We start from the raw sequence: 25,579 nt of genomic DNA on the forward strand, positions 1-25,579 counted from the left end.
AGATTCATTCGTCTTTGTTTAATTATGACATTTTAACCTTTAAAGCTAAGAATGTGTCCCCTAATTCCTGAGTTGGTTTGGTCTGGGTCGTCGTCTCTACGTCACCGTGCGATGAGGCCACTCTGAGCTGGACGGGGGGAATCATTACATTCTCAAAGAACTTTTCTACTCTCTCAGTTGTTGTTGTTGTTGCTGCTAGCCACCATTCCATCACCAATACTGTTTGGGTTTTTTTAAGTAAAAACATGGCTTCTTCCGATGTAGCGCGGCAGCCGGTGAGTAGTTGTCCTCTTTCTGGTTGAATAAGTGTAGTTTAGTTGTTGACAGACGGACGGTCTGTGGGGACAGGGAGTGGTGTCCTGTCCTGAGATGCTAACGATGCTAAAGCTAATCTATCAGACACGTAATGCAGACGAGAACCTAACTACACACTTTCATATATATATATTTAATTTCAACCCTGCCTGTTGTTATCTCACACAATGCGTTTACATCTAACAAAGTGAAAGCTTTGCATTCATAACCAAGAAGTGTTTTGTTTTTTTAGAGACTTTAGATAACTTGGCTAATAACGTCATAGTTCTCTCCAGCTGGTGATGATGCCTGCCTGCCAAACAAACATTGAACAAGGCATCATCTCTGTGTGTGCGACTGTGCGTGTGTGTGAGATTCAGATGGTACTTTATTTGTGGTGTGAACTCACACTCAACAGACACATTGCACTAATAGTGCTACAGAGGCAAAAACCAATTATTTTCTTTAAATAACGTGTGTGTGTGTCTTCATATAACCCCAAGCATTACAATCATCAATCATGCTGTAATTGTTAACACCGTTTCATGTAGGTTACAATGGAATCAATGAGTGTTTCTTCTCAACCTTTTTCTATATATTTTAAGGGCTCCCAGTTTGATATACATTGAGCCTAGCCATGGTTCACATGACGCTAGTACTTCACCAGTGTGTCATGGCTTAAAGGGCCACTTCACCCCTTTTGCAAACAGATCTTATTTGAATGATGTTTGGGAGACAAGAAACACTTTCCTGGGGTTTTTAATGTGTGTTTTTTTTTTTTTAGATATTTCAGTATTTCAAAGTGTCCATGGGCTCCATGATGTCATGGACACTGGGCTCACTTATTTCCTGGACTACATGTTGTCTCAGTAAGACAGCCCTCCCCTATCCACAATACAAGGAGGAGCAGTGGACCAAAGCATTATATGTTAATTGTAGTCCAGGAAGGAATACAGGTCAGGTGTAGGCATAGTTTACTTAATTTACATTGAGGAATAACCTGGTTGTTACTGTACTGTGTGTCTTCGGCAGGATAACAACGGCATGCGTCCCCTGGCCCTGTCTGGTCATGTGGGCTTCGACAGCCTCCCAGACCAGCTGGTGAACAAGTCTACTTGCCAGGGTTTCTGTTTCAACATCCTCTGCATAGGTACGTACTAAATACACCTCCCACAGACACGCATCACCACCTGACACGTAAGGTGTGTTCAAAAATACCTTTCCAATGGTTGTTTGGAAATTCACAGAGATATAAGGATGCACGCTATTTGCATCACTGACTCAATTGTTAACCAGCTACAGAGATTCAAATGGGGTACATTTTGCATCCCAAAACGCAGTTGTTTAGTTAAGGGACGCAATTAAACAACGACCTCTGCATCCACGGGATGCACTACTGTACTACTGTACTGTTTTTTATTCTAGTTTATTTTGCTAGCTTTAGTTAAAATAATCATTCCTTTTTAAATGAAATGGGAGTTAAATGCTGCAATTTGTAAAAAAAAAGAAGAAAAAAAGGGGCAAAATATGACTCCTAACGTCGATGAAGTGGGACTCATAAAATGTCCCTGGCTTGGACTCATCTAATAGACCATCCCTGCATCCTGGGACTCATTACATTGAAAACCTATTTACATCACTGCAGCTATATGGCTATATTTATTTTCCTATCTCCCTCTGACTGTCTCTGTCTCTCTCTTCATATGGAAAAATAATCTATTGTCCATACAGATGATTATTTAGAAGAGTATCAAACAAGCCAAACAACATTATCCCCTAACATTGCTTCAGCCTTCCATGTCCTCTCAGTCAGCCCAGCCCCTCCCGAATATCCCTCGCATACCTGTTCTCAGTGCCATACCTGTTCTCAGTGCCCTCTCCAAAGTCAGGCGAGGTCCCATCATGACAAAGAAATAACGGGCGTGTCCTTTTCCATATCGCTTGATCAAAGGGTTGATTCAATCAATGGAAGACAGGCCTTCAGGGCAAGGTGTTTTATGATCCCTTTTAACAAAAAAGAACTAACACCTTCTAAATGATTATAGATGGAATGGAACAATGAAATGATAGCACCCATACAATCATCATAAATGATAAAATCAGTGTTTGACAGTCCAATATTGCCTTTTTCTCTCATTGCTTCCAGGTGAGACTGGCATCGGCAAATCCACCCTGATGGACACGCTGTTCAACACCAACTTCGAGAACTTTGAGTCGTCCCACTTTGAGCCCCAGGTGAAGGTGCACGCCCAGACCTATGACCTGCAGGAGACCAACGTCAGGCTGCGCCTCACCGTGGTCAACACGGTGGGCTTTGGGGACCAGATGAACAAACAGGAGAGGTGGGTGGAGGAGGATTGTGGGGGAGGGCTTGGTGTGTGTGTGTGTGTGTGTGTTCATGTGTAAGTGAGAGACGTATAAAAGCCTAAACTATACAAGCCCTGTTGTCGGTGGTAGGTGTGTGTGTATGTGTGTGTGTGTGTGTGTGTGTGTGTGTGGGGGGGGGGGGGTCAATGATTGGCGGAAGGTCAGTGAGAGGATTCTCAATGTGTCTTGGTGTAGACATACATATATTTCTCGGATAAATAATTAATGTTAAACTAAATGTTACTCCGAATCCAGCATTCTCCAGAACAGTAGTATGTCCACTATACATGGACAAGACAGCAGACAAGATGCATTGATTTAATATTGTGGAGGTAATATTAACATGTCGATGGCAAATGTAATTAATGAAATGTCGAAAATTACAGTGCAAAAAACAGTAGAAAGGCATTGCATTTCAATACAGACAATAATAATACAGAGTGCAAAAAATATATATATAACAGGTGCCATGGTTTCAGTTTTTTTTGTCTTGAGTCCAGACTCCACAGTTCAGTTACTACTTGTTTAAAGACCACCTATCTAGAGATGGCCTCCTGGTATATTACCTGGTATATTACCATGGTATATTACCATGATATATTACCTGGTATATTACCATAGTATATTACCTGGTATATTACCATGGCACATCTAGTGTTCCATAACTTATTGACAGTGCAAACAACCGACCAAAATAAATCCTGCTCCATAGCAGACATTGTTTCATTAAAAACTCCATACATTACCACATTATAAGTAACCTTTACCGTAACCAGCCATGTCTCTCCCCTGCCCCTAGCTACCAGCCTGTGGTCGACTACATTGACCGTCAGTTCGAGACCTACCTCCAGGAGGAGCTGAAGATCAAACGTTCGCTCCACAACTACCACGACTCGCGCGTCCACGCCTGCCTCTACTTCATCTCGCCCTCGGGACACTCTCTGAAGTCCCTGGACCTTGTCACCATGAAGAAACTCGACAGCAAGGTGGGGAACACATTTAGATAGATAGCCTCATATAAGGACTGTGTTTGAAAAATAAACAGATCATCCAGGCCGCTTCACGCATATGGATATGAAGAATCAACTGACTGCGAGAAAACGCTATTGTTACTGCTACTGAATTAGTTACATTTTCGCTAGAAACAGACTATCATATATGAGTGACTGACTGTTGCAAACGATACAGAGACACCTCCCTGACAATAACGCAGAGACAGCTTGTTTATCTTTGGACCACAAAGCTTATATGAAACGATTTTAAGATGAGCCCATGTTATTCTCCATAGAGAAATGACTTCCGTGAACCAGGGGAAACCAGGGGATGAGCGAGTGACGTCAGGACTTAGGCGCTCTATGCATAATCGTATTAATTTACCAACCATTTATTATCAGGCTGCTGTTCCAGTGAAAGTAGGGGTCATGCACAGATATCCTTTTCTACTGACTTCCTGTTTACACACAAGCAGCCAGAGAGGGCTGTATGCACGCAGCACTGTACTGGCTATTAACATTTAGTGTTAATAGTGTTTTAGTGTTTTAGTTGAATTGAGTTGAAATGTTCTTTTTTTTTTATGTTTTTTTGTGGCTTTCACCTTTATTTTATATTTTTTATGGAGGGACAGACAGTAGGCTGACAGGAAATGGGGAGAGAGATGGGGGGGAAGACATGCAGTAAAGGCCGTCGGGATCTGGAGTCGAACCCGCGGCACACTGCCATACTGGATTACCAGCCAAGGTGCCTGGACCACTGAGCCATGGCCCAGGCCCTTTTAATTTGTTTTTAATTGATGTTGAAACGTTCCAGTCCCAGTGTTTTCTTTGTGGGTCGTTGGATGCAGCATGCCGCGTGTGTATTTTGGCAGATACTTTGTATATGGGGCGGCAGTGGGTTCAGAGTGGCCTGTAGAATGGCCAGATGGGAACCTGAGGTTCCCAGTTCGATCCCGAGCTCCCCCAGAGTTAAGGTCTCTGCACACACAGCGCGTTTTTCTGGTTTTTAGCGGCGTTTCTCCATCGGTTTTCTGAAAAACGCGCCCAGTCGTGTGCAACCACCTTTAGTGTCGGAAGTGTCCTTGAGCAAGACTGAACCCCTCATTTCTCCCGATGAGCTGGTTGGTGCCTTGCATGGTTTCCTCCACCATCGGTGTATGGATGTGTGTGTGTGTGAAGGTGTATGGATGTGTGTGTGTGAAGGTGTATGGATGTGTGTGTGAAGGTGTATGGATGTGTGTGTGTGAAGGTGTATGGATGTGTGTGTGTGAAGGTGTATGGATGTGTGTGTGTGTGAAGGTGTATGGATGTGTGTGTGTGTGTGTGAAGGTGTATGGATGTGTGTGTGTGAAGGTGTATGGATGTGTGTGTGTGTGTGAATGTGATGAAATCTATGCCAGTGGTTCCCAATGTGGGGACCGGGGACGCCCAGGGGTCCTTGAGGGAGTTCCTGGGGGTCCCCAGCAAAATGATACATAGGAACCAGCATTATGGGTCTGTAACTAAGAGAGTGTACAAATGGAACCAAACGGTCCATTTGTACACTCTGAGTTAAATTGATTTTACGATATAAATTGGGCACCCAGAGATTAAAAAAAATCCAATGAATGGGTGTCCGTAGACTAATGCATGTCAAACTGGGGGTCCTTGCAATTAAATGGGTTGAGAATCACTGCTAGAGCTGTAGAAATCTTCTCTTATGGGGGTCCCTGGCATATGTTTTCAAACAGGGGTCCGCGGTGGGCTAATTGGTGTCAATTTGGTGGTCCTTGACATGAAAACGTTTGGGACAAAAGCGCTATATAAATGCACCATTACCAGTTATATGCTTGTGTGCATCTGTGCCTGAACACATAAACAAAAACAACCCTCATCGTCGATGCCTCTTCAGCTCATAATTACGTTTTATGCATTTGCTCCTCAATTTGGAGAGCCCTGGGCTGCACGTTTTGTTTGGAGATGGCAGCAAGAGACACTCACACAAAGCTGCCGTTACACTCCCAGGCTTTTTATTTTTTTTGTTATTTCTGCTAGTTGGTGACGACTGACTGTCAGTGACATTTATAGCCTTTGGAAAGCGATTCCAAGCTTGGAGGGAGCGAGGGAGGGAGGGAGCGAGGGAGGGAGCGAGGGAGGGAGGCATGAGCGAGAGTATGTGGTGATTTGTTTTTGGAGTTTCTCCTCCTCACAGTTGTTATTATGTCTGGTTTGGATGCTGAGAAGACTAACGGAACGATCCCACTAAACAGAACCCTTCCCCTTTGCACCGGTGGTGGTCTGACACTTTCCCATGCTCTCTCTGTCTGTGTGTCTGTGTAGTGTACTGTGTGTGTGTGTGTGTATAGTGTACATTGTGTGTGTGTGTGTGAGCTCTCAGCTCTACAGTGTACGTAACCCGGCCATTTGCATGTCAATGGGGTGGAAAGAGTGCTGGAATGCTGCTGCAATCTCCTCCTTTTTCTCTCTCCCTCTCGCTTACTCACTCACAGCTCACTCTAGCCTCCGCCTTTGTCACTGTACCGAGAGAGGCAGAGAAAGAGACATTTGTTGAAACCACATCAGTGACACAGAAAACACATTCAGTCACTCAGACAGTTATTGGTATGTATGCTATTACCAGCAACATTTTTCTTTCTTCAGGAAATGGGGTGTGTGCGTGCGACCGTGCGTGCGACCGTCTGTCATGTGCAGACACAAGGGCTCCATCCCAAGCATGTCTTGGGTTCAAGGCAACACAGACAGACAGACAGATAGACAGGCAAGCAGGCAGACAGTTAGGCAGAGGAATGGAATGCAGGCTTAAAGCTCAGTAGACTGTTGGCCCTGCGGTCACCCAGACAGGACAGCCTCCCTTCTAAAGAGTGAGGACGCACAGTTGGCTTGTTCAATTCAACCCTAACGACATTTACTATTTATTAGATAGCAACTGACCTCACATGTGCGTGTTCAACTCTCCTACATCAGTGGTTCCCAAAGTGTGGTCCGGGGACCCCTAGGGGTCCTTGAGGGAGTTCCAGGGGGTCCCCAGCTAAATGACAGTTAGTAACCAAATGGACCCTTATGGGTCTGTAACTCAGAGAGTTCCATTTGTACACTCTCAGAGTTAAATTAACATTGATTTTACAAAATAAACCGGGGGTCCCAGAGATATAAATGCCATTAAATGGGGGTCTGTAGACTAATATGCATGTCAAACTAGGGGTCCTTGAAGTTAAACGGGTTGAGAATCACCGCAAACAACTTCTCTTATGGGGGTCCCTGGCATATCTTTTCAAATGGGTGTTCGTGGGCTAATTAGTGTCAATTTGGGGCTCCTTGACATGAACCACTGTCCTACATTACATGGCCATTTCTGCTCACGTGTTTGACAACAATGAACCCATCTTCATGGATTCAGGTGTTCAGTCGCTGCGACTGATTCCAGCCATTTCTATGGAAGTATGTCGGGCACCACAAACAACCGAGTGAGCTTGATGGGTTATTGGGTATAAAGTGTATTTTGAAGTGGTCAAACTAGCAATAGAATACATGTTCAGAGGAAGTATTTTGTATGACTGTTTGTGTGAATTGAAATTCCAGTTGTTTCTACTAGTGTTCACCCGTTTTTATTTCCAGGGAGAGGAAAAAAAGTCTGGGTCCGAGTCCACTTCAATTCGGCATACAGTAGCGCAAACGTCGATCACTCTCTGCTGATTTCTGATCGTCTGCACCTTTGTTAAATTGACGTACACACACACACACACACACACACACACACACACAAACAAACAAACAAACAAACAAACACAAACACACACTACTCTCTCTCTCTCTGTCGCTCTAATTAATTAGTCTCATGTCGCGCAGATGTGTCTAGAATCTCCCGGGAGCTGCCTATGCCAGGCTAGTGCTCACCTAACCATTAGGAAACGCCAACAAATGCATTGTGTGTCTGAATTCAACAGCTGATGTTTGTCAATCAGTCGTTGCCTGTATGCAACAGCTATGGTGCGTATGTATGCGGTGCATGTCCGCATGCATGAACGTGCACGTGCATGCATGGTCGCACGTGTGCACGACGAACATGCACATTGATTTAAGAGTCCTGGTTTGAGGTGCTGAATATTTGGTTACCCTAAATTAGATGGAAAGATAAACCCTTTATTATCCTGTGGGGGAAAATACAATGCAGAAGATTAAGAAACACGGGTCAGATACAGGAGGAAAAAAAAAAAGATTCAGCTACAGGTAGGAAGTCACCAGGCGTGTCCGTAGGCAGAGATCTTTTGCTTTGCCTCGGTACGCAATGTTAAACGATGCATTTATATAGCGCTTTTATCCAAGGCGCTTTGCATAGATTGTGCATTACATTCACCCATTCACACACACATTCATACACCTTTACATAGATTGTGCATTACATTCACCCATTCACACACACATTCATACACCTTTACATAGATTGTGCATTACATTCACCCATTCACACACACATTCATACACCTTTACATAGATTGTGCATTACATTCACCCATTCACATTCACACACACATTCATACACCGATGGCGGTGTAAACCATGCAAGGCACCAACCAGCACATCGGGAGCAATTGGGGGTTCAGTGTCTTGCTCAAGGACACTTCGACACTAACTCTGGCCCGGGGGAGCCCGGGTTCGAATTGGCAACCTTGCGGTTACCATCCGGCCACTCTACCCCTGAGCCACCGCCGCCCGTATACTACTCTGGGGTTTCTGACCTGGGAGCGATGCCAAAATGTACATTATTTTCTGGCATATGTGTATTAACAGTCATTCTCTCTCTCTCTCTCCCCTCTCTCTGTCTCAAGGTGAACATTATCCCAGTGATTGCCAAGGCAGACACCATCACCAAGAGTGAACTCCACAAGTTCAAGATTAAGATCATGAGTGAGCTCGTGAGCAACGGTGTTCAGATATACCAGTTCCCCTTGGACGACGAGACCGTGGCCAAGGTCAACACCACCATGAATGTAGGAACGCACGCACACACTCTCGCAATCTCTCTCTCTCTCTCTCTCGTTAACAGCCGTTGCCATAGGATGGGGCCGTGCGTCGAAAATAGCAGATCTACAAGCCAGTGTTGATTTTGACAGCGACTTTTGATTTTGGTTTTAGTCAGTCTCTTGAATAGTTTTCTTTTAGTTTTAGTCAAATTAGTTTGCTTCTTTTTGTCCGTGCTGTTCTGGCGACCTAAGTTCTAGGCCTACGAGTGCATATGGTTTGATATGAAATTAAAAGTTTAATAAACAGAATCAGTGAGGCTCGGTCTAATCATCTCAGCAATAATGTTAACTCATGGCTTGGGGGACTGGGGAGGCGCGCATGTTGCTTGTGTGGTGTGGAGCGGCTGGAAGTTGAATTCAATTCATCATATATTATGTTTGGCTCATCAATCTATCGTCGGTTAACTTGGAATTTGTTTAAGATAATGGGTTCCATGATGAGAGGACGTTTTTGAATGGTGAGGCGTTTGTTTCATGCGATGCGCTGCTGAGCTGACATTTCCTTGGAGTGAGAATGATTGCAATTCCAACTAAATGACAGTGTTTAAATTGAAATCATTCCAACCCGATAGACCTACCTATTAACCCATTTTGGGCAGGAACCCCCTTTTGGTTTTAGCATTATGTTATGCTTTAGCTATTGAAAAATAGCAGATCTACAAGCTCATAGCGCGCCACCGAGTGGCGCGCTACGAGCTTGTAGGTCTGCTATTTTTGAAAAATCGAAGAACGACTGACATAGAAACATAGCTTTTTCAGAAAACTGTCAGGATGTAGAAGACATTTTTAGAATCTGATCTCAGGTCAAAATGGGTTAAACCTCTAAACGTTTTGTCAGTCAAAAGATAAAACTACTTCTGTCCGTCCTGTCTGTACACCTTTCCGCGAGCGACCTGCAGTGGGACTCTGCCTGGCTCTCTCTCTCCTTTTCTCTCTCCCTCTCTCGTCTCTCGCTGACAGACACTGCACGTCGCATGCAATGTTCATGAATCCAATCAATTGTACGTGAGGTTTGCAGAAGTGCATTTTACATAATGCTGTTAGGACTATTTGTGGCGGTGATATTTCACATTACTTGACCTATATGGTATATAAACCGTGCTGCTGTTTGAATGAGATGCGGACGTCTCCGCCGGTTCAATTCAATACAAAGTTGGAATCTGTTACATCAATGCGCCCTTATCCATAGGCTACACGTTTAGCCTAATGTTTCTCTCTCTATATATAATGACAACATAACTCTGATTTCGTATATTTCGTCTGAGTCTGAGCAATGCACGATGCTCCTGGCTGTAACAATAGCGCATGGTATTAATATTGGCTCAAAACAAAGTCGGACAGTGTTTTAAATTAGGCTACTCCAAACCAGACCCACCTATAAATGTTGTCTGTTGTGACAGTCAATGGGATCGCAGGAAAAAGACGATCTGAAATTGTGTGAAATCCGCTCTCTTTTTTTATGCTGCCAGGAGCAGTTAATAAAAAACAGCGAGCTGCGGGAGATGTCTGACGCAGTTGATTTGATTGACACCCGAACATGCGTTGACATGCCAATCTTTCCTTAACCTATTTTGACCTGAGATCAGATTCTAAATATGTCTTCTATATCCTGACAGTTTTCTGAAAAAGCTATGTTTCTATGTCAGTCGTACTTAAAATTTTCAAAAATAGCAGACCTACAAGCTATGAGCTTGTAGATCTGCTATTTTTCAATAACTAAAGCATGACATGATGCTAACTCCAAAAGGGGTTCCCGCCCAAAATGGGTTAATAAAACTGTAGTCTACAGGGTATCCGTTCCCAAACTTTGTTGGCCGTGCACCCCCTGATACCTCCTCCTGATACTATACCCCTGATACTTCCTCCTGATAGCCGATGCACATTAGAATTGGACGGAATGATTTAGATCAAGAGTTATTAACGTTTTAAGATTTTCGGTCTCTTCGGCTAAACAGGGGGGGGAAATGTTCAATGACGTCCCACGGTTTTGATATCAATAATCGCCGACCTTTTGATAAATCTTCGTCCTGGGCGTTACTAATTGAAAAGGCGGAGAACTTCGTCCTGTGCACTCAGGGTGTTGCGTTCAATTAAATTTCTTACAGTGATTAATCGATGAACGAATGTTTAACATCCTAGTAGTGACCTTAATGTCTTCTCACTGAGAGTCAGTCACATGGCCTGACGTGTGACGTTTTGTTCACACACACAGGGCCACCTGCCGTTCGCAGTGGTGGGCAGCACGGAGGAGGTGATGGTGGGCAACAAGATGGTGAAGGCTCGCCAGTACCCCTGGGGTGTGGTACAAGGTATGTACCCTCACTGTGTGTGTGTGTGTGTGTGTGTGTGTGCGTGTGTGCGTGTGTGCGTGTGTGCGTGTGTGCGTGCGTGCGCAGTGGCTGGATGGTAACCGCAAGGTTGCCAGTTCGAACCAGGGCTCCCCCAGAGTCAGTGTCGAAGACGAAGTGTCCTTGAGCAAGACTCTGAACCCCTAAATGCTCCTGCTGTGCTGGTTGGTGCCTTGCATGGTTTCCGCCGCCATCGATGTATGAGTGTGTGTGGATGGGTGAATTGATGCACAATCTATGTAAAGCGCCTTGGATAAAGGCGCTATATAAATGCACCATTTACCATTTATTTACCATTTGTGTGTCTCAGTGGAGAACGAGAACCACTGTGACTTTGTGAAGCTGAGGGAGATGTTGATCTGCATCAACATGGAGGACCTGCGTGAGCAGACGCACACGAGGCACTACGAGCTGTACCGCCGCTGCAAGCTGGAGGAGATGGGCTTCAAGGACACGGGCCCCGAGTGCAAGCCTGTCAGGTCAGAGTGACACCGGCACACACACACACACACACACACACACACACACACACACACACGGGCCCCGAGTGCAAGCCTGTCAGGTCAGAGTGACACCGGCACACTCACTCACACACACACACACACACGGGCCCCGAGTGCAAGCCTGTCAGGTCAGAGTGACACCGGCACACACACACACACACACACACACACGGGCCCCGAGTGCAAGCCTGTCAGGTCAGAGTGACACCGGCACACACACACACACACACACACACGGGCCCCGAGTGCAAGCCTGTCAGGTCAGAGTGACACCGGCACACACACACACACACACACACACACACACACACACACGGGCCCCGAGTGCAAGCGTGTCAGGTCAGAGTGACACCGGCACACTCACACTCACACACACACACACACACACACAGGCCCAGAGTGCAAGCGTGTCAGGTCAGAGTGACACCGGCACACTCGCACTCACACACTCACACACACACACACACACACACACACACACACACAGGCCCCGAGTGCAAGCCTGTCAGGTCAGAGTGACACCGGCACACTCACACACAAACGGTGGTTTTCAACCCAGCTTTTTTTTATAATTTTTTATCCCACGATTTTGTAACCCATTTTTCACCCCTGTGTCAATTATCTAATGTGATCCTGGGCTCTACACACCCTCCGCCAACCTGGGGAGAGCAACGGACTTGAACTCATGCTTCCTTCATGCATGAGTGTCCAAGTTGTTCCTTGTTTCCCTGGTTGGACGTAGTGCGTGGAAGGAACACGTTATTCCAACCAGTTCCTTTCCCCTCCATCAGGCGCCCCGGCTGGCCAGGGGGAGGCAGTTTAGAGACCAGGATTACTGCATTTTTTTGTGAGGGTACCTACCCTAGGGGACACGGGGAGAACATGCAAACTCCACACTCAACCCTTTTCAAGTTTTCATGTCAAGGCCCATTATTTATTGGGAATTTGTGCCACGGGACCACCATTAGATGACATGTTAGGCCCTTGCAGACCCCAAACTAAAGAATATTAGAGATGGGTCAAATGCGGAGAACAAATTTCACTGCTGTAACGTGTGTGACAAATCGTACGACTTTGACATTGTGTGTGTGTGTGTGTGTGTGTGTGTGTGTGTGTGTGTGTGTGTGTGTGTGTGTGTGTGTGTGTGTGTGTGTGTGTGTGTGTGTGTGTGTGTGTGTGTGTGTGTGTGTGTGTGTGTGTGTGTGTGTGTGTGTGTGTGTGTGTGTGTGTGTGTGTGTGTGTGTGTGTGTGTGTGTGTGTGTGTGTGTGTGTGTGTGTGTGTGCAGCTTGCAGCAGACATACGAGGCCAAACGTCAGGAGTTCGTGAGTGAGCTGCAGAGGAGGGAGGAGGAGATGAGACAGATGTTTGTCCAGAGGGTCAAGGAGAAGGAGTCGGAGCTGAAGGACGCAGAGAGAGAGGTGCTCATTGGACACATTCATTCATACATCACAGTATGAGAGGTGCTCATTGGACACATTCATTCATACATCACAGTATGAGAGGTGCTCATTGGACAGGCCTCACACATTCATTCATACATCACAGTATGAGGCATGATGAAACCTGAATTAACCCCATCCTGGGCGGGAACCCCTTTTGGTGTTTTAACCCATTTTGGGCGGGAACCCCTTTTGGTTTTAGCATTATGTTATGCTTTAGCTATTGAAAAATAGCAGATCTACAAGATCGTTACGAGCTTGTAGGTCTGCTATTTTTGAAAAATCGAAGAACCACTGACATAGAAACAGCTTTTTCAGAAAACAGTCAGGATGTAGAAGACATTTTTAGAATCTGATCTCAGGTCAAAATGGGTTAAGCATTGTGTTATACTTTAGCTATTGAAATATAGCAGATCTACAAGCTCAGAGTGTTTGCACTCGCAGCAAACACAACTGGCCGTGTTCACTGCAGTGTTGTTTTTGGCAGCAAATTTCTATTTTAGTTTAGATCCGTTACAGTTGATTTAGTCGACTGAAATGCATTTTAGCGGGCCTTGATGCCATCGTAATGACTGTTATTACACATGCTGAAAATAGCCGATCTACAAGCTCACAACGCGTCTGGATCTCTTGTCCACTAGACCCTTACTACCATTTTAGTCTAGTTTTTACTTGTTGACGAAATTGTCAGTATATTTGGTCATAGTTTTAGTCATCATAGCTTAGTTTTTATTTAGTTTCCATTTGGTTAACGTCAGTGGAAAAAGGTAGTCGACGAACATTTTTCGTCTTGGTTTTAGTCGACAAAATCAACAAGCCGGACAGGGAAGGGCAATCTCTGTCGCTGCATTAGCAACTGGTTCTGGGTTCCTGTTTGGCAGGACATGGAACTGAGGGCGTCTCCTCCACACGTGTTAAAACTCACCTGTCTGGTGTAAAGTGTTAGTCCAGTTTTAGTCGACCAAATGTCATACGATTTTGGTCGACTAAATCTACAGTTGATTTAGTCGACTGTTTTGACAGGCCTTGATGTCATTGTAAAGGCAGATTTTACACTTTGTTTGCATGCTGAAAATAGCAGATCTACAAGCTCGGATCACAACGCGACGCGTTGTGAGCTTGTAGATCTGCTATTTTCAGCGTGCAAACTAGCATAAAACTGGATCTCTTGTCTACTAGGTCCCTTCCTAACATTTTAGTCTAGTTTTTATTTGTTGACAAAATGGTCAGTATATTTGGTCATAGTTTTAGTCATCGTAGCTTAGTTTTCATTTAGTCAGTGGAAAAAGGTGGTCGACTAACATTTTTCGTCTTGGTTTTAGTCGACGAAATCAACACTGGTGGTATACTGTTATCATTGTCCTTACATCTTTTGTGTGTGTGTGTCTGTGTGCCTGTGTCTCTGTGTGTGTGTGCCTGTGTGTCTCTGTGTGCATGTGTGTGTGTCTCTGTGTGTGTGTGTGCGCCTGTGTGTGTGCGCCTGTGTGTGTGCCCCTGTGTGTGTGTGCCCGTGTGTGTGTGTGTGTGTGTGTGTGCCCCTGTGTGTGCCTGCGTGTGTGTGCCTGCAGCTGCAGAACCGCTTCGAGCAGCTGAAGAGGCTGCACGCGGAGCAGAAGGCGGCGCTGGAGGAGAAGAGGAGGAACCTGGACGAGGACCAGAGCTCCTTCAACAAGAGACGTGCTGCCGCCCAGCTGCTGCAGGCCCAGAGCCTGACCTCCAACGGCAAGAAGGACAAGGACCGGAAGAAGTACGACACTCACATGCACACACATGCACACACACACGCACGCACACACACGTTTGTAGTATTACTATACTTTTAGGCCTGACGTCGAAATAAATAAAAAGTCTTCTGAAAATAGCAGACCTACAAGCTCGTAGCGCGCCACTCGGTGGCGCGCTATGAGCTTGTAGATCTGCTATTTTTCAATAGCTAAATAATGCTTAGTTAAAACACAAACGGGTTCCCGTCCAGAATGGGTTAATATGGCCACCCTAATTAACAGTGGATTGTGCCTTCTTGCACTATTCATATTTTTAATTCATCATTTTAATGCCAATAGAAAAATCTGTATTATACACAATATATCTCATTTTAACGGGGCAATCATATAGTATTAGACGCTGAGTCCTGATGGAGGCGGTAACTTCACCATTATGCCGTTTTTTGACCGAATAGAGCGAATCTGGCGATGTCATTTACAGTTAAACGGAACATCAACATCCGCTAGCTTTCTGCACTGTGTTACAGTCATCTGTCCGGGATGCTAAACGATCATCGTTTATTTTAATATCTTTATTATAAAAGTCAAATTAAGCCCCGAATAATATCGCATTTTATGCAGCTATGCACATAAAGACTGCGTGCGTGCGTGCGCGTGTGCGCGTGTGTGCACGTGTGCATGCACGCACACAAGGATTTCGGACGGTTTTAGGTAGAGGACATTGGCCGTTATCCAAACATGCTAAAAGTTGCTACATAATTTAAAACAAAGCCCCCGACTATAAGGAATAAAACAATTACGTCAATTACGTCAACGGTAGTGGGGGATTTTTTTGATTCATTACGTCAGTAGCGTCAAGGGCAATAAGAGGGTTAAAGGGTAAGACCACTTTTTTAGAGGTTTGGGTTGTGTAGTTATCTTACCATGATGTAACACCATGTGAACAACAAAAAAACATAAATGCTCCAGTGATTAGAAATTGATAATTCAAAATATGCTCCTCGTTGACTTGCATTGTACACTGAAACAGCTCTCAAAGTCACTGTTAGTAAGTTGATTCAGACAACATAGAAGCATCACCAAAACTCACATGGTTTTATTTTTTTTATTAAAATATTTAAATTCCTGTTGATTTTACTATTTGAAGATCCGGATCCACAGGTTTTCTTCCTAATAAAAATGGACAAATCAACAGGAAGTTAACATTTTTATAAAAAAAATAAAACCACATGAGTTTTGGTGATGCTCTATATCAGGGATGGGCAACTTTGCCCATCCCTGATATTACTGTCGTAATATCTGTCGTAATATCTGCATATTACTGTCGTAGCAAAAATAGCCGATCTAAAGCTCAAAACGCGTCGCAATGCGACGCGTTTTGAGCTTTTTAGTTCAATGCGAGCGTTTTGAGCATTTTAACCCTCGATGGCATCCTTTCGGAAAAATAATGTCATTGTAAAAAGATTCACGCGTTTAGATATTGCCATTTACAATGAGAAGCGGACGGGAGCTGGTGCCACTTGGACCCGGACGTAACGTATAGGACTACAAAATGACGTCGGGACTTAAATACAGAATATAAACGCCGGCCGCCTCGCGTGTCGGTGCAGGCTGGTTCACCACTCAGAGCGGTTAGACAGGAAGCGTGCTCGTAGCGCCAACCTCGTGTGGCTTCATGGAGCAGCAGTCCTGACACGGAGGAGGAAAGCGGATCAGCCACATCAAACAAACAACTCAATAATCCCCAGGCCCGGTCCATTAATGCGAGTGGACCCCACATCTCCCGGACGCCTTCGTTCAACTCGGGTCGTAAGCCAACCTTTAATCCTACCTCACGTATGGAGAACAACCTGCACGGCCATCGGAGCCGAAGGATAAAAGAACTGTTATAGAAGATTTACAATCGAGCCTGGCCAACTCCCGTGGATGTTGTTAAAGGAGCAGGAGCCTCCCTTACGTTTTATGTGGCGCCTCGATCTGAAAGAAGAGATTGCAGGTTATTAAGAGACACTGAGAAGCCCCCGTTGTCAGTTTATTTGGCTGAAGATATACCTGAACCACTATGGATAAACCCACTCACCTGTATCCGCCTGAAGATCCGGTTGAGCCTGGTTCCGTGTCCTGGAAGGGAGAGACCCTATATTCTAAAGCACTCGCCTGTAACCCTACGGGAGAGAAATTCTATACTAGACCCACCTACCTGCTGTCCGTCGGTCCGAGAGCGCCTCCTAGTGCTCTGCCACCGCCACTACCGCCTAGAAAGAAAAGAAGAGAATTATTAGTTTGTGTTTGAAAGTTGGTAGATCGCCCCGGGAGGGACCTGGCGCCCCAACTTACATTTCTGTTTGTTAACCAGTGACTAACTCTGTGCCTTCTCACCCCGCAGACCGGACCCTCGAGGGATAAAGAGCATCCCCGTATGAACTGTGTCACTGTCCCCCCGCCCCCTGTGAGAATCGCTGGCAATAAAACCGTGGCTAGAGAAAGCCCAGACCCTGGTTGACCTTTGTCCTGTGTTTGATTTGCATCAGAAATATCACTGTGGTCCTCATTCACAAAGGAGAAATACGCCAGAGTGTAACGGAAACGTAACGGAAGCGTAAACAGATGCGGGAAATTCCGTCCGATCACGCTACGTTGTTTTGCCGTGCAATTCAAAGAGCGGTGTGTACCACAGGTACGCAGGTGTATGTCACAATGAATGCGAGCGGGTGCCAAATGATCGGAAAATCACCCGACAACTTCATTTGCATTGATCCACGCCCCATTTCACACCATAAAAGCATGACTCAGCAGACAGCAGTAAAAAAAACAAAAAAGAACTATAGGCCTTACAGCTCAAACGAAATAGAGGTCCTCCTGACGGAATGCAACAAAATAATGATATTTTCCAGTATAGTGGCTTCACAAATTAAAATAAAAATGATTGCTGGAAAGAAATTAGGCTATACTGCCGCGGTCAGTCAGTGCTGTGCAGATATATCATGAATATAGCGCTCTATTAATTTCATAATTCCACAGGACCACAAACAAGTTTTTGCACCATTGTATAAAGTATACCACTATAGGCCTACCATACAAACTGCAAACTGACACTCAATCCATCAAAGGACAGGAAATTAAAAGAAAATGATCTGACCATGTCAAGCGCCGGAGCGACGACCACCACCTGCAGTCTCTTTTTTTACATCCATATACCATTACATTTGTGCGTGATTCTTTATATTGTCTATAGCATTAAACTATATAAATCATTTTCCCAAGTTTACTAAACGGTGAACGCTGCTCCGCACCGCTACAGCAATGTCAAGCTGACTTAGGGTATAAAATGCAGCTTGGTCATTTATTTATTTAAGTTCGGGACCAAGGCAGCAAGCTAGCCTATACTTGGCAAATATATTATAAAGCCTTTTCTTTTCTATTGAACAATTGCTCACTCACACCTTTGCAGAGGTAAAACTTATATCCGATATTTTTATCAGAGCTGCATTGATTCATGCGGGGAATAGATTAATATCATCTCACTGTCATCTGTCTGAATGCCATGTGGAGAATGGATTTGTTCTGATCATGGACTCGTAGGCATAGGCCTATAGCTATTACATTTTCAACCATATACGGCGGGTAGCCTCCTCTTTGTCAGATCTAAGTGCAGGTTCATTTCATGATGTCGTCATATTAAAATGATTCACGGGACATTTGGCACCAAACTTGAGTAGCCTACAGCCTAGCTATAAGTTCCCCATATTATAATTAATTAAGGTGTACTGACTTAAAACTATGACTGGCCGAATTGCACGCGCTGATGCAATAATGTGGACTTCTATGTTTTTATAGGGCTAATTAGCCCTCGTGACTGCTGTCTGTCTGTCAGACCGGCATGTCTGTGAACCATAGAACTAATCTTTTCTGTCCGGGCCAGGCTCGCCGTTATATTCATTTTCCAATGTGAATTTCACCCAGATTGGATTGTCCACACACACCGACAGTGTGACTCAAAGGAGCTCCGTAACAAAACAATTGCAATAGGCCTACTGCAGGCATTACTACACTAAACAACGTTGGATTCGTACAGTGCAGAATGCAGATAAGTGTATGTTCTTATAATAATTGTGAGTTTGTTTTTTAACATGCAGCGCGAGTCCGCGAGAGCCGATCTACACGCTCACAACGCGTTGCACTGCGAGTAGAAAGCTGTCAAGTGAGCAGCGCAATCGCGCATGCTAGAAATATCCCAATAATAAATAAATAAAAAGGTGTCGGGCTTGCAGGGGCAGTTTCTGTATGGGACTCTAGGCTAACCTGCCTCTAGAATGCATGCATTTAGACATACAAGTGATACTTGGCTTTTATATAAGCTATCATTTTTTTATGTGCTGACCAATGTTTTGGACACATGCCTACATATTTTATCTGAGATTTGGGGACTTTTAATTGAGTCAGCATGAAGACTAAAGCCTTCTGAATAAATCTACGCAAGCAGTACACGACCATGAGAGCTGGCGCAGCTTATAGCGGAGTTTCCGACCAAACAACGTCACCGTCAAGTTCACGTTCAAGTTCATGAATTCCCACATAATGTGGGAATCCACGTAAATTCCTGTCTGCTCACGCTCCGCTCACGTTACGTAACGTTATGAGCGTAAACGCCGTTGTGAATGAGGCCCATTGTGTTTGTTTACGTACTAAAAGAGCTGTTTCAGTGTACAATGCAAGTCAATGAGGAGCATATTTTGAATTATCAATTTCTAATCACTGGAGCAATTATTTTTTTATTTCTTGTCCACATTTGGAGTTACATCATGGCAAGGTAAACTACACAACCCAAACCTCTAAAAATGTGGTCTTACCATTTAAGGCTAAAGCAAAAAAAACAATGCAAAACAAACGTGTTGCAGTGCGACGCCTTGCAGGCTTGTAGATCAGCTATTTTTCGGTGCACAACACCAGCGCTCAACTAGAAGTGTAAATCAGGTAGGGCTTTAAGCAACTAGTCGACTATTCAAATAGTCTACTAGTAAATCCACTAGTAGACCTTGCTGGTACTAGTTGATAAGGTGGGGGAAAAAACCTCAAGATCAGATAGATTATAGTTGCCAGATTATAGTCACCAATGTACAGAGTTTTTAAATGTACACTTTTTATTTTTTATTTTTTACATAATAGGTAGTTAAACAACTAGTAAACTAGTCAACTAGTAGAAATCACTAGAAGTGAAAGCCCTAAAATCAGGCATAACTCCTATCCCTAAACCTATAACTTCTAAATGTCTTCTTAATCGTAGCCTTAAACCCCAACCTGAATCTTTTTCATATTGTTTGTTGTGAGGACCAGGAAAATGGTCCTGGCGACGTGAGGACCAGGAAAATGGTCCTGGCGACGTGAGGACCAGGAAAATGGTCCTGACAACGTGAGGACCAGGAAAATGGTCCTGACGTCGTGAGGACCAGGAAAATGGTCCTGACGACGTGAGGACCAGGAAAATGGTCCTGACGTCGTCCGTTTGAACCGTTTCTCAACTTCTACTAGAACTGTGGTCCTCACAAGCATAGTAACGCAAACATACTACACACACACACAGACATTGGTGAAGGATTACATTGATGTGTAATAAATAAATTGCAAGTTAGTTTTAAAAAGCTGCTTCTCAATTAATCGATGAACCTACACGATCAAGATTAAGTCTGTTGTAAATGTGTTTTTTGATATTGTCGGGTTAATTGCCCAGCCACGCATAACCGTATTTGTATATATGTACACACACACACATACTTACAATAAAATGAACATGTATTTGCTTTGCATTCCATTACAAACTGTATCAAATCTTGTCTTTTATATTCTCTTTTAAAGGTCAAGATAAATCTGTGACCTATTTTTGTCTACATCAACATCGACCCACAAAAAGCTCCTAAAATGTGAGCTTACAGTTGTAAAAATAAGTCTGATCATATTTATGTTCTAGCTTTAAAACATTTACGTGCAACACTCATTGTAACTAAGCTCCATTTGTCTTGTTTTTTTGTCATCTTTCAGTTCAGGGTTTCTGTGAAGGTCTTGCGCTCCTCCAGGCAGCCCCGCCCTCTCCGCTGGCCAGTCTTCAAAACAACCCAAACCAGGAAGAAGAAGTTTCACACACCTGTAGTGCGTACGCATGCGTGCGTGCCAAAGTTCCAAGTTAATGTTTTTTGTTTTTATGGTGCCATTTTTCCTTGGTATTATTATTTTTAACCTTGTCTTAGTGGGATTTATAGCCCGCTTCTTGTGATATGTTTGATATTTATCCATTATTTTTTTTTATATGACGTTTGTTTTATTTTCCTCCCATGTATTGTTGCTGAGACTGAAAGGCACCTTGATGAATGAAGGAAGGAATGAATGTTGTACAGAGGTGTGAGGAAACACTAGGAGAATTAGAAGCAAAGCACCGCCATCGCCAAATACTTTCCTCTTCAGTGGTTTTCCATCTGCGGGCCCCCAAATAATTGGCCAAACAGTATGATTGTAATATCAGAACAGTATGTGTAAAAGCAATTTATGCATTTACACAGACGCTCTTAGTCCAGAGCGGGCTTACACTACAGTAAGTATATTTTTCCATAAAAACCTTCGAAGTGAGTTTTCACACGATACCGCTAAATAGGGACGTATACTACGTCCCGACCACGGCCAAGAGACGCCGACGCCTTTTGAGATTTTCAAGTGGAGCCGCGATCCAGAAAAAGGTAGAGAACACATCGATGTCGTGAACCAAAATAAATGTACCAGCAGCACCAATGTCAGTGAAAAATCCTGATACTGTAGAGTAGGACAGGGAGGAACCTACACACACACACACAAGTTCAAGTAACGTAACGTAACGCATTCTGACCCGTAATCGATTTCCCCGCGCTTGATCTCAGCTTCGCTGTGATATTAGGTATATCTTATCATGCGCTCTAATCGTCAACACAAGGAACGTACGTAAATTGATCCTCGGTCGAGTCTGATCGGCCCGCCCACTATCCCTATCCTGTGTGAGGGCTGCTCTCATTGGCCCACTATCCCTATCCTGTGTGAGGGCTGCTCTTATTGGCCCAGTATCTCTATCCTGTGTGAGAGCTGCTCTCATTGGATGATCCTCCAGTGTTGACTCCCAACAACACCCCGCTACGTGTTGTTTAACGAAGGACACCTGTCTATTCAACGTCACTGCTATTCTGTACATGGTCACCAGGAGACGCTATAACACTACAGTACAGATCTCCATTATTGCGTATATGTTGTTGCCATTTGTTTGCATGTCCGAAACTGTCACTTTTCAGGAAATGGATTTATTTTCCAATGGATCCAGAGTAGTTGCAGTATATTTAGTCACAGGCTCGTTAACTTTATACTTTTCATTGGTTTAAATATATAACGCCCACAGACAAGACTTTCAACCTGGAAAAGGCCTTCTTTCTGCATCTAAGATTAATATTATGTTCTTGTGTCACTCGTACGACAAAGTATTATGATATGGTGAAGGAAGTTCCAACCGCGCCTCTAGCCTAGGGAAGGTGCATCTCAGAAGCAGGACACTGGGCACTGGAGCAGCTCAGACAATTTAGGTCCTTAATTTATTAACGGGGTACAAGTAAAAAGCGACAACGTTTCAATGTTTCAGTTACATCTTCGTCAGGTGTTAATAAATGAAGGGCCTAAATTGTCTGAGCTGCTCCAGTGCCTCCTTTTCTATTATAATAAGGTGTTTGAGTGCTTACAGTCTGATTAATTCATTAACTAAATACGGAGATGCGAGGTTTCTGTATTGTCTGTATTTATAATTTTTTACCTTGCCCCCTCGTTTCTCAACCTCGCCGCCGCAAACTAAAGAGCTGATGTGGGCCGGGAGTCATGGATGCTTTTATGATGATTTTATGCATTTTAAACCCATTCTGAACGGGAACGCCTTTCGGTGTTTTAATGCTGTGTTGTTATGCTTTAGCTGTTGAAAAATAGAAGCTACAAGCTATGAGCTTGTAGGTCTGCTGTTTTTGAAAAATCGTGAAAGATTTGAGTTAAAAATGTATTGTATTCAAACATTTGGGCCACATTTTCACGATTTTTCAAAAATAGCAGACCTACAAGGTCTGCTATTTTCTACAAGGCACTGAGTGCCGCGCTACGAGCTTGTAGATCTGCTATTTTTCAATAGCTAAAGTATAACATAATGCTATAAACACAAAGGGGTTCCCGCCCAGAATGGGTTAAAGTCACCCTGTATTGGAAACTTGAATCAAACTTGGATATTGGAATGTGTAGCCATTTTTATTTTTACGTTTTGTAAAATTCTCTGTTAATTAAACCTCGGGGAGTGTAATAATTGAACTCTTGTTACAGACCCGTAAAGGGTCCATTTGGACCTCCTGGTGGTCCCCGAACCCAACGTTGACAACCCGGTGCTTTGTCAACATACACGCAACACACTCACAGCCTATACTCTTAGCTTCGGGTCCCAATTTAGACTCAAACACACTAGTGCTTCAAATGTGTATGTGCCTTAATCTGTATAACTGACACTACCAACAACAAGTTTACTCCCAGGGAAACGACCTAGTTTTTAAGATTTCTAATGCTTTTCTATGACACGTTTTATATCTGCTATTGTATTTAATGAATAAACAGTGTTGTGGGAGCCTTTTGGCCCATCCAAATATCTAAATAAACCTTTGTATTTTTCACACTGTATGCTCTCTACTCTGTCTCTATGTAGCATTTCAAGGACGCTGTATGTTCTTCGAGTGGTTAGGGAAACAAGGGAAAGATTTGTTGATTTATGGCAGTGTTTTTGGCAGCAAATTTCTATTTTAGTCTAGTTATAGTCTTTGGAATTGATTGATTTAAATATTTATTAACAGTTTGCAGAATTACAGTACATTTCAAGCACAAACTCAATACAAAGACTGTTAACTGTGAGTAGACGACCCAATTAAGCATTACACTTGTTTACAAGAGGGTCCACCTTGTTAAATAGACACTTCTATATAGTCAAAGAACAGAACAGGAATTAATCATCAAGGGAGGTAAAAATCCATTAATTGTGCTGACTAATAATACATGATATGGGAGTACCAGACGTTGCATTGTGAAGTTACATTCCGGAAACGATTACGCAAAATAGACCCTTGAACAAGATGTAAACAAGGCAGAGCTTTAGCTGCTGTTTGGCTAACATCATCAATCTGTTTGTCTAGATTAGCTCCTATGTCTTTCATCCGATGAACACATAACATACATCCGTTTAGTCATGTTGTGTTGCATAATATAAGATTACCTCTGTGCTGTAAAACTGCTGTTTTGTACCGTGGTTCAATAAAGTTAGTTCATCATCATAACCTTTATTTAAACTCGGAGTACAATTGAGGGGCAGGCCCTCATTTTCAATGTAGCCGAAATACAAAACACAAAAATCAACAACATACACTAAATACAGCAATATCAAATATATGAATTGTAAAACAAAGTGTCCAAAGCTAAAATAACTATAATAGATATATATGAGAATCAATTAAAAACAGTTACATTGTTGAGTAAAAGTGCTAGAAATAATTTCCCTGAATTGACCTAGGGATTCGGGCAGTGATCTGATTTTTAGGGATTTTTGGAGTTCGTTCCAATCATTAGTTAGGAAGAAACGGATGACGTCAGTGTAGTGCGCGCAGGACCCGAGCACATTTTGCAGCCGAGCCGAGCAGATCTAGTAACCACAGCTGTCAACGTCGTATGGACGTCATATAGACGTCTTTTTGCAACGGACTGAGTTTGACTGTCACGTCGTATCGACAACGTTGTTTGGACGTCGTATGGACGTCTGGCTGGGACGGCCGGCGACCTGGTTCTGGGTTGTGGTGGTTGGTTACAGAGAGGTCTTTTTGACGTCGTATGGACGTCCCGTTTGTTATGTGCTCAGGACGTCGTATATGTACGTTTTGGGGTTGGCGTTTACAGAGAGGTCTGTTTGACGTTGTATGGACGTCGTTGGTTATGTGCTCAGAAAAGATGTCACTATAAATGTCTGTGCTTTTGATTGATTGATTTATTTATTAACAGTTTGCATAATTACAGTACATTTCAAGTACAACTCAATACAAAAACTGTTAACAGTGAGTGGACGACACCATAAAGCATTACACTTGTATTTTCAATTCATCAAAACATTTAGAGACATACGAATATACACAACTATATAGTCAAAAAGAAATCATCATAGGAGGTAAAAAGGGAAAATAAATATATACAGTGAGGGGGAACAGGGGTGGGTGGGGGGTTCAGATTTTATGGGGGCCAGTTTCGAAATGCGGCTGTCCGTAGGTGCCCTTTGAGAGCAGTTTTGAAGGAGTCAAGGGATTCGCATGTCTTAATGACTGTTGGTAGGGCGTTCCACATTTTGGTGGATGAAACTTAATTTAGTTTTTAGTCACCTGGAATGTTTTAGTGTTAGTCTAGTTTTAGTTAAAATGTCATAAGTTTTTAGTTGACTAAACCTGCAGTTCATTTAGTCACCTAAAATGTATTTTGGCTCATTTTACAGCTTGTAGATCTGCTATTTTCAGCATGCAACCAAGTGATTTAAAATTACTTTTACTGGATCTCTTGTCCACTAGTCCCTAACATTTAGCTGTGACGTGAGCGCCCCCTCCTGAGATACATCCGGGTCCTACTTTGTGTTTAGACCTGAGAACTGATTCTACAAATGTCTTTTAAATCCTGACAGATTTCTGAAACACCTATGTTTCTATATCAGTGGTTCTCAAAGTTGTTCATATCAAGGACCCCCAGAATCATATGTATTTGGCCGCAGACCCCCATGTTGAATGAAGGAATGAATGTTGTACAGAGGTGTGAGGAAACACTAGGAGAATTAGAAGC

General features: G+C 43.5%; 1 protein-coding gene across 3 annotated transcripts; it reads left to right on the plus strand.

The window, feature by feature from the left end:
* The first annotated feature begins 93 nt into the window (after positions 1-93).
* septin10 (septin 10) lies at positions 94-23,389 on the plus strand. Of its 3 annotated transcripts, XR_013791446.1 has the most exons (11): positions 95-275; positions 1,327-1,444; positions 2,441-2,636; positions 3,461-3,647; positions 8,480-8,641; positions 10,887-10,983; positions 11,333-11,501; positions 12,812-12,944; positions 14,534-14,712; positions 20,543-20,607; positions 20,726-23,389. XR_013791446.1 is itself a non-coding variant. In XM_079519316.1 (10 exons), exons 1-10 carry the CDS (start codon positions 246-248, stop codon positions 20,739-20,741), a joined length of 1,287 nt encoding a protein of 428 aa, XP_079375442.1. In that variant the 5' UTR covers positions 94-245; the 3' UTR covers positions 20,742-23,389. The 3 variants fall into 3 exon arrangements, 2 of the variants coding, with proteins under 2 accessions (XP_079375442.1, XP_079375441.1); XM_079519316.1 differs by lacking the exon at positions 20,543-20,607 and having other exon boundaries at positions 94-275; XM_079519315.1 differs by lacking the exons at positions 20,543-20,607; positions 20,726-23,389 and adding an exon at positions 17,076-17,187.
* The last annotated feature ends 2,190 nt before the right edge of the window (positions 23,390-25,579 follow it).

This window comes from Electrona antarctica, assembly GCF_951216825.1.
Source record: "Electrona antarctica genome assembly, chromosome: 13".
Lineage (NCBI taxonomy): Eukaryota > Metazoa > Chordata > Actinopteri > Myctophiformes > Myctophidae > Electrona > Electrona antarctica.